Source organism: Lichenostomus cassidix, chromosome 1 (assembly GCF_008360975.1).
Source record: "Lichenostomus cassidix isolate B80296 chromosome 1, HeHo_3.0, whole genome shotgun sequence".
NCBI classification, from domain to species: domain Eukaryota; kingdom Metazoa; phylum Chordata; class Aves; order Passeriformes; family Meliphagidae; genus Lichenostomus; species Lichenostomus cassidix.
In genome coordinates, this window is record NC_139479.1 from 64,958,231 (window position 1) to 64,968,463 (window position 10,233).

Genomic DNA, 10,233 nt, shown 5'->3' on the forward strand with positions numbered 1-10,233 from the left:
AAAAACAGTATGTTAGATCAATTTGCCTTTACATAATTTAAGCATCTGGTTTTTTAAATGTTATAGGAGCTGGTGCAGTTGTGTATCTATGTATGTATATAATCTGATCAGTCCCGAGGTGATGATACAATAAACGATAAGATGATTTTTTAAAAACACTCCTACACTGTTTTACAAATCATTGCTGATTGCAAGTGTGGTGGTGATGCTGCTGCTGATAGCACCATATTCTCAGGTGTTAAAATGCAAATTTCAATCAGAAGTGACATCCTAATTCAGGTATTTTCATTAACACTGACAGGATCATTGTAATCATAGCTGTAGATCATAAACGTTTTCTAAAACATGTATGCGTCTTGAGCCATTTTGTGAACAGATCTGTACAAGGAGGAAACCATAGCTGCAGCTTCTCAGTTTTCTTATGAATAATTGTATACTGCACATTCCAGTATCCTGCATGGTATTTCAATATGCTTTTTGCATTAAATAATTTAAAATCTGGGTAGCTCAAAAGGTGTAACTTTTCTGCCTTCTTGTTTTGCACAAGGGAAAAAAAAAAACTTGCAAAAGTTTTCTCCCAACATACTGACTCTGGTTTTATGTTAATACTATGAATTTTGTAAGTCTGCTGCACACAGTTATTACTTTTAGGCTCTGGTCACCATTTGTATTTATTTCCTTTCTTTCTGCAGGACATGAAAGCTAAAAAAAAAAAAAATGAAACCAAAAAAAGAGCTCAAGCTTTTTGGGGGTTTTGTTTTGTTTTTCAATTGATAAACTTTGCCTACTGCATCCACAACAAATACCGCTGTATGTGCTACATTTAAGCAGAAGGAATTACACTGTAGCTTTTAAAGATGCAGTATTATCATCCAGTTCTTAAATATTAAATAGTTGCTTTTTATTTGATCAATATTTGGCAAATGGCAGTTTAACTGTCTGATGAAATTGAGATCAGCCGCGTGATTATTGAATCAGTACAGGTTCTTTTTTGGCTCTCTTGTTTTCCATGGTATGTTTTTAACCCGATGCTATTGGGCAGGCAGTACACAGATACTATTTGTTTAACAGTTTAGGACAAAAACAATAATGAGGTTAAAAAGGTCACTGAGAAATTGCTTTAAGTATTCCTGAAAGGAATGACGACCTAATGTATGATAAATTATGGAAGCCTTAATGGAGGATACAAATTGGTGTGTGCCACAAGGAATGAAGCATGGAGAATGGGCTTTCTTTGTGATTATACTGCATCCTTAACAATGAGTGTGTGCTGCTACACTTGTGTCGTGTAGAAATTAACACTTGCAGTCTAAAAAACGGAAAAAATTGTCAGTGCTAAGTAAGATTCCATTAACATTATTATACGAAAAGGCCTTTTATAACAAACTAGCACTTTTTATTTTTCTCAATGAGCAGGGTCTGGAACTCCTAAACCATCTACTCCTACTCCAACCAACACCCCTTCATCGACCCCACACCCTCCTGATGCTCAGAGCTCAACTCCTATTACCCCTTCTGCCACCCCTACTCCCCAAGATTCAGGCTTCACCCCTCAGCCCACTTTGTTAACCCCATTTGCTCAGCAGCAAATGTCTCTGAGCCAGGCACTGCCTGTAATGACCATTCCTCTTTCCACCATGGTAACATCCATTACTACAGGAACAACCTCCACCCAGGTCATGGCTAACCCTGCAGGACTTAACTTCATCAATGTAGTGGGCTCTGTGTGGTAAGTCCTTTGTTATGATGGTTTCTTAATTTGCCATGGGTGGGTTGGTTGGTTAGTGGGAGGGGGCAGTGGTCCAGGACTGTCCATCGTCCCTTAGAGTAGGTATTTTTCAGGATCCACAATACAAAAAAGATCAGTCACTTTGTAATTACAAAGTGAAGAGCCACTGGAAACTATTTGTATTTCCCAAATACAAGCCACCCACTATCAGAATATTGAAAAGATCTATTAAGAAAGCCATTTATTGCTTTCATCTTTTCGGAGTCATACAGGTTCATTTCTTATCTAAATTTATCTTAAATTATCCAAATTTAAGTGGTTTCTGAGGTTTTGTTCTATAAGTTTGAAAACTTTTTTTAATAATCAGAGAGGAGATTGGTCTGCATATGATACTCTGTCTAAATGAAAAATGGGAACAGATTTGTTTCTATCAATTTGAACAAACATTGAGGCTAAACACTCTTTGATCCTTAAAACTCACTTAGTGGTTTGAAGAAAATAATAAAATGCTGTCAAGAACAGATTGTATGATACAACATGAACTGCTTTTTAGACTAAGGAAGATTCTGTGATTAGGATGGTCAGTGTGAGCCAGTGTGCTTCAATGCAGGTATCAGCCATTTAAATTATTCAGCTGAGGTGTTCAGCAGTTGGTCGCTGTTGATAAATTGGTATTTTCTGTAGGGCAAAAAGAAAATGGAAACCTGTTCTTTCTATGATAGTACAACCATTTTGAAGACTGTTGATTTTTTTAATATTTCTAGAATAAAAGGACCACTTGCAGTTTATTTTACTCAGTTGATAGCAAAGAAGAAAAAAACCTGTATATGCCAATCATATGCAATGTATTTGATATGCTCTTGGCAAAATAATTTTTGAAGCTGCATTGATGCTTTATCCATAATCCCATAATTTACAGCAAGGAACTGATTTATTTGCTATGAGACAGAAGGCAAAAATTTAGTTATTCAGATTTACTTTTTCCATTTGGGTTTGATGTTTTGTCTTTCCTCTTCTACAGTGGAGCACAGTCACTGATGAGTGGTTCAAACCCTATGTTGGGGTGCAACACTGGTGCCATAGCCCCTGCAGGTATAAATCTGAGTGGCATTTTACCCCCAGGAGGTCTGGTACCAAGTGCGCTGCCCGCTGCAATGCAGTCTGCCTCTCAAGCAGGTCAGTGTGACTGAGTGGAAAAGCCACCCTTCAGAGAGGGACAGTGTGAAAACGTTTTGTCAGAAAAATGGACTGAAGTGGCCATTGCATGAATAGGTTGTGTATTTGATGGCTGGAGCTCAGGAACAACATACATGTTTTGGCATTCAAAGTGTAGGCTGTGTTAGAGATTGAAGTTGGGTTTTGGTGAGTTAGGCTGTGGGGATGCACCGTCAAAACCTTGATTATTTGGTGTGTTCAGTAAGAAGTTTGAGAGAAATTTTAAATTCAAATGGAACTTTGATAATGATGACCGCCAAAAAAACGGCATGATTGAACTCAGAGGCCTCACTTTTTAAATGTGTGGGGCATTTGATTCTGGCCCTGGTACTACTTTATTCTTTTACAACAATTAAGTAGTTCCGTATTGCCTTCAAATGCACCTATATCAATCTTAAAAGCACAGTTTAAATTATCAGTTTATTTTTTCTGAACATATAATAAAGAAAAAAATCTAATATATTATTCTAGAATGAGAATGGTAGAAGACTTCAAGATACCCATCCCTTTTGCTAAGGCAGTCAAATCTGTCTAAACTATACTGCACCAATGTTTATCTAAACTGTCTTTAAATACCTTCACTAAAGAAGATTCCAATCTTCCTCAGTAGCTGTTTAGAGTAGTTCATTATCCATGCAAAATGTTTCCTTCTAATTACAGTGCATCTCCTGAATTGCAATTTTTTTTTTCTCCTATACCTTTGAGACATGAAAAATAGTTGTTCACCCTTTCTCTTTACCTTTACCTTCTAAGTATCAAACATGCTGTCATGTCCCACATTTGTCTTCTTTTTCTGATAGGTCGTATTTTTCAAACCTTTCATAATCCTGTCACTCTTTTCTAGACTGTCCAATTTGCTTACATCCTTCTTAAAATGTGATAACCAAAACTGGACACAAGCCTGAGCTTGGCTGATTTACCACTGTGGAGCACAGCAGAATAAATGCATCTCATCTCTTTCACAACATTCGTGTTAACATTTCCCCAAATGAGGTCTGCCTATTTTTTATCTGTATTTTTTTGCAACAGCATTACCTTAACGTAAGAATGGCTTTACTAGTTTAGGCCAAAAATCCATCCAGTCTATATTCTGTCTCTGCCAGTTGCCATTAGAGGATACTGAGGAGGGAGTTTAAGATGAGGCAAAACTGTGAAGTGAAACATCCCTTGTCTACAACTGTACCTCTTCTGGCAATCTACAGCTTTGAGACTTTCTCAGCTGGAGAATGTTCACATGGATCTTTATGCTTAGTATCCTGTGCTAGATTTCTAGTCTGGATTTATTTAATTGGTTTTTGAACCCATTTATATTTTTGGAATCTCTACAGCATCTTGTGACAGTGAATTTTATACATGTAAAACTGTGTGAAGAGGTTCTTTTCTTGTGTGCTCTGTAGTTTGTGATATGGATGGTTTGGATATGTTTGTGACTTACTGTAACTTCTCATGTCCTTTCTTGCTGTATAGACACAAGGATAGTTACAGTTTTGTACATGGTCATTTGTCTTTTTTTAATTCAGTGTTACTGAGTTTTGGACCATTTCTTCAATTCATGAGGATCAGTTTTAGTCTGATTCTGTCCTTTCTAACACTATCAGCCTCTAGCAGTTTGGCAAATTTTTACATGCTGTGCTGTCACCCACACAACAGATGGAAGTAGTGAGCTGAGCTGGGTCTGTGCAAGACCTCCAGGGCTTCTGTTTGATAGCTGCTGTCTTACTGGAGTGTTGCTCAGATTTGGGGTGGGATTGTGTATTACTTCACTGAGCCTTTGGACATTTTTGGATTTACTGTACAAACAGTAAAACTTTTTAAAGGCAGAAGAAGGATCACTGAAAAATAACTGGTGTGATGCTCTCCACAATCACATTCATGTAAATGCTTTACAGTGTTAGCAGTGATACAGATTTCTTTCCATTTAGTCAGCTCGTTTGCACTTTGAGTAACTATGAACTGCATTATGGAAAATGCAGCATTGTATTAAGTATAAAATTTACACTTGTCAGTTTTCCAACTTCCAAATGTTTAGAAATAGTCCCACTGGAAAGGTGTACTGCAAAACACAAATACAACTGAGTAAAGACTTACAACTAATAAAAAGATGTTTTCTTTAACAGGCAGCCCATTTGGTTTGAAAAATACATCAAATCTTCGGCCCTTAAATCTTCTACAGGTAATTGATATACTTGGACACAATAATAACAATAATTTATCTTTCTCTAGAGACCTGCTTAGTGTTGCTTACTGCACTGCCCCACACAGATCTTTGGAGCCAGTTGGTCAGACCATTTACTGTAAATTTTAATTGCTTATTTAAAAGGCCTAGAATAAGAGTAAAGGCTACTTCCTAGAGATACCAGGTGGAAATTATATTCCTAGCTCAGAACAAAGCAGATAATTCTCAGTAGCAATCTAAAGATGCTGACATTTGGATTCAAAAGATTAATCCTAAAATTAATCTTTCAGGATTTGCCTAAGCTTTCATTGCAGATAATTCTTCATACTAAAGTTACAAGTATACAGTACGAAACAGTGCAGTAGAATCACTCAGAGGTTATAGGCATAGAATGCCTAAAAGCCAAGTTCAGCTTGCACAGGTAGGTGCAGTAATAGGTTTGAAGAGCTTCTGGTAATGGAAATGGATGTTCATGTAAGATAGGAAGTTTGGAAGGTCTGTACATGCTTTTTTTGCACTAAGCATACATACAAATACAAACATGAGCAGATGTTCTTTATTGTGTCAGAGTTGTATTTAAAAGGGGAACAAGGGCTGTTTGTGGAATTGGATGGAATTCCTGAACCTTGAAGTCAGCTGCCAGATGCAGGTGCAGAATTGCAGCTTTAGTGTTCCACCATGCTTCAAAAAATGGTTACCAGCTTTGCTACTTCCTCTTCCCACTCCTGTACACACTCCAGAAACAAGGAAAAGGGCAGGCACAGGAGGCAGTTATGCCAGAGTAGAGCTCTTCTATAGAATTAAATGCTTGTATTGGAGTGATTCCACATTGAAGGACATCCTTTCAAGCTAGCTCTGCCACTCATATAAAACAAGAACAATTTGGCTGAAATAAGTGGAATTAAAGCTGGGGTAAGGGAGAGGAATCAAGGCCGTTTCACTATCTATTAAAATTCAGTGGAATATTCTGAAAGTGGAAATCATATACTTTTGAAGATTGGCATTTACCTTTCCAGTATCAGTACAATATCTGCCATTTTAATCAGAATAATTAAAATGTATTTTCCTGTGGAAATACCTTGCTATAAGTTCATGCAAGTTAGTTTTCAGAGCATAAGACATTTTCACAAACAGCAACAGTTGTAAACTGACTGACTGTTAACAAATTACAAAACAAAAACCAAGCCTCTAGGAAATACATCACTGTCAATACTATGTTCATCCTAGAACAGTGGGAAACTCAGCAGTTTGATTGAATTATGCCTTTTGTTTTTAATCTTCAACAGCTTCCAGGTGGTTCACTTATTTTTAACCCACTCCAGCACCAGCTGTCACAGTTTTCTCCACAGCAACAATCTCAGCAGCCTACAACCTGTAGCCCTCAGCAACAGGGAGAACAGGTGTGTGCTAACAGCCCTCAGTCTGGGGTGCACTGATGAAAGAGTTTCTCCTATTCTCCCCATCTCCTCAAGTAAATGAGCCATTACACAATAGATCTGAAGCAGAGCAGGAGGAAAGTCTTCCTCCTAAACCTTTTCAAACACCAAAGACTGCAGTAGCTCTGTTGCTATGGCTGGAGCTGGGTTATACTCCTTTATGTATATCCACTATAGAAAAGCTATAAAGAAACAACTGGCTGAGCACTGTGTAACTCTATCATGAAGAGAGCCAGCCCCGCTGTATGAGTGGTGTAAAATCCGCTTAGTGCTATGTTTATCATAATTAACAGATACATCGCATGAATAGAGAAGAAATGCAGTCAGGATTATTAGAGTAACTAAAACTTGTTACTGACACTGCTGTGAGTTGGTTCACAACCCTCACTGCTGTAGTTCAACAGAATTTTCTTTCCACCAAAGGAAATAGCAGTTGTCCTTTAGCTGTAATCTTAAGACATTCACTCTACTGTTGCCTATAGTTAAAGGCTTTAATCACTGAGGAAATCTAAAGCCTTGATAGAGACCAGTCTGTCTTCAAAATGGCAAATTTTCAGTGGTCAGTTGCACCTTAAAAATCCTAAGGTGCAGGTACCAGGTCAGTACTTAAAAATCCTAATCAACATTGATCCAGCAGTTTGGGAAAACTAGCTGCTCTGCTTTTATGTTCATCTTCCCAGACATGCAAGCCTTCTGCTTACCAAATACTCTCTGCTGGATACTCAAGTTTGTCACCTGTAATAATTTCACTTGTGCTACTGTAAACTGTTCATAAATAAGATGCCTCTTCCAAATGTTTTATGGTATATAGCCTCCTGTGCCACAGGCCTTGCTCTGGATTGTGGGAAGCTTTAATGGGAAGCTTTCAGATTTCTTAACAGCAACCAAATCCCTGAATGTCAGATAGTTGAATTACTATTAAAAAAAAATCATGTGACTTCATACTGGTGGGTTTTATTTTCTAGACTTTGAACATCAAGGGCATTTACAAAAAGGCTGATGTAAGATAATCCCTCTTGTGGCAGAAAGGTTTTTCTGGAGAAAATCAATATCTGCATTGGTTAAATGGCCCTAAGGAACCTCTCTTACACCTTGCATTTCAGAGTAAGACCGGGGGTCGTTGGCTAAAATGAGCTGTTATGAGCACTAGATTCCTAAGCTTTCATGAGGAGCATGTATGTGCTCACAGTGCTTAGTGGAAAAAACCTAGGCCCAAAAAACCAATATTCTGTGCTACCAACATAATATAAATATGCATTCTCATCTCATACTTAGGGCTTTTCCCCACATGGTGGTTCTATGACTCTAAGTCATCATGGAGGTGATGATGTTTCAATGTGCAATCTTTCGGTCTGATTTTCCTAGATCTTAGTGGCACTGTATCCTATGGGTATGCTAAAGAAGCATTGCAACTCCTGGAGTGCACCAGCTTTTTTCTGACAAGTCATGCAGTTTTCTTGAATTGTGCATATAATGCTTTACTTCTCTGTGTTAGAAATCAATGCATTAATCAAGTTCTAGAAGAGGTCATAGACATTCAGCACCCTTTGACTTCAGGAGACACTAGGTCAGACTCCACTAATTCCTTTTAAGTGATTACTGTGAAAACTACTCTCTTCTGAAAATACAATTTAAAAAGCAGGGTTTGTATTTTTATGAAATTAAGGAGTGTGTCAGGCTTTGCACAGTTTGATTGATGAGGGCCTTTGAACACGCATGATTTCAGGGTCCCCTGAAGACTTCGGGGCTGGGAGAGGGACATGAAATTGCCTTAAGATTACAACCATAAAGTGCAGTCTCTGCTAGGCTGCAGAGAAATTGACAGCTACGTGGGACTTTTGCTGGGTAACAGGAGCAATACCATGTCTGCCTAAACAAAGCTTTGTTGGAGTATTCACTATCTGTTTGTTCTGGTGTTAGTGACTACATTATAACCTGTGTCTACATGCACTGGATTACATAGCATTAAATGGTTTAAATGGCACTTCAGAAGTTTGCCTTCACACTGGCTTTATTTGCTTATTCGTTGATACAAAAGTTTGGTAATAAGGATCAAGCTTTTCATTTTTGCTAGGGGTCTGACCAAGGTCCATCCAATCAAGATCAGGCATTATCTGCCCAACAAGCTGCTGTAATTAACCTGACTGGAGTAGGGAATTTTATGCAACCTCAAGCTACAGGTATGTGCTTGCTGAGCCTCCTTGTGTAGTTGAGTGTTTATGTTGATAAATTCACACTGAAATGAAGTTTGGTCTTAAGGAAGTCTTATGTTAGATCAGAATGATTAACTGTTTATTATAAGCACATAAATTGTATGAGAAATACTCGACTTCTAAAGCATGCACTTCTCTGCTTTGTTTGGCAGTTAAGTGCCGTCAATTGATAGCATCACATGAAAATAATTACACTTAAGACAAAACGAAAATGCAGGGAACTTCATGCCAGACTTCATTAAGGAATGTTTCTTTAACTGTGTGCTTAACATGCAGTGTGAGAAACCTTTGTGTCTCCACAAGCACTTCATAATCTAATTATGTTCTAACTAACAGAGTATGTATATCATGTATACTTTATTCTGCACTGTTTCCAATTTGACTCTGAAACTAATTCTATTGATCCCCCTTTCCTGTTACACTATATTCCTATGTCTTCCCTCCCTGACCAACTCAACCTGACCTCTTTGACCTGCCTGCTTTCCCCTTCTCCTTTCTCAGTGTTGTCTCAGCTTGGCTCTGCCGTGAACAGACGTGGGCAAAGCCTTCCTCAGCAGAGACTCCAGCTCTCTTCTGCCCTGCAACAGCAACAGCAACAAGCCTTGCAGCAGCAGCAGCAACAGATACAAGTAATCCAGCAACTTCACTCTGACTGTGTTTAAAAAAAAAAAAAAATTAAAAATATAATTCTTGGCTCCAAAATCAAAAATACTGCCTCTTTTGGCTGTCTTTTTAACTGATGTGGTTATGGTCTCACAAACTGGAAAAAAAATAACAAAATCAACATGTATTTGGCAAATTATCATGCAAGACCTGAAATCTGTGGTTCTCTCAGCTTGGAGCACTGAATTTATTTTTATTCATTTAAGCCTTCCACCTTCCTGATTTGTGAACATTCAAGGGGTGCTTGTGGCACATATCTAAATACTATGCCAGGTGCCAACAGATTTCAAAATGGCATGGATGTAAGCACCTGGAAATTCTAATGTAGCACTGCTACAGTCAGTACATGGAAGCAACAGCTCTGCAAAGCATTCCTTTAGCATTCAGATGCTTCATGAAAATATTTTAGTATTTTTTTAGCACACAGTCTCCTCTTTCTAATACGTACAGAAAACTCATATGATGCATACACTTAGAAGGTACGATGTTAAAAATGTACTGTGTAACCCAAACACTCAGTGAAGTTGCTGAGTTACTGCAGTTACTGCAATGGAGAGAAAGGGCAGAGAAACAAAGCTGTGCACATACACGTGTAAAATGCTAGCTGGTGCCCTCAGCAGGCTTCTGTGCCACTGGTGCTGCTTGACTGTACCCATTGCCCCAGTACATGGTGTGTTCCTTTTGTCAACCTGGTGCTTCCTCTTTTTTTTCTTCCTTTCCCCACCCCCTCCCCATTCTTCCTGATGTCAAAGCTTTATAGTCAACACTAACAAGCTTTTTCTCCCGTCTCCTTCATGGCAG

At 38.3% G+C, this 10,233-nt stretch overlaps 1 protein-coding gene across 18 annotated transcripts in view; it reads left to right on the forward strand.

The window, feature by feature from the left end:
• SUPT20H (SPT20 homolog, SAGA complex component) overlaps positions 1-10,233 on the forward strand; it is a 28,933-nt gene that overhangs the window by 18,172 nt on the left and 528 nt on the right. For 6 of the 18 annotated variants that reach the window (XM_085061130.1, XM_085061154.1, XM_085061136.1 and 3 more), the window contains 6 exons: positions 1,417-1,729; positions 2,751-2,905; positions 5,062-5,117; positions 6,407-6,520; positions 8,631-8,736; positions 9,271-9,398. In XM_085061130.1, the coding sequence (XP_084917256.1) occupies positions 1,417-1,729; positions 2,751-2,905; positions 5,062-5,117; positions 6,407-6,520; positions 8,631-8,736; positions 9,271-9,398 (872 nt within the window). Of the gene's footprint in view, positions 1-1,416; positions 1,730-2,750; positions 2,906-3,788; positions 3,938-5,061; positions 5,118-6,406; positions 6,521-8,630; positions 8,737-9,270; positions 9,399-10,233 lie in introns of those variants that run through there. The other 12 variants (XM_085061191.1, XM_085061201.1, XM_085061259.1 and 9 more) reach the window with 7 other exon arrangements.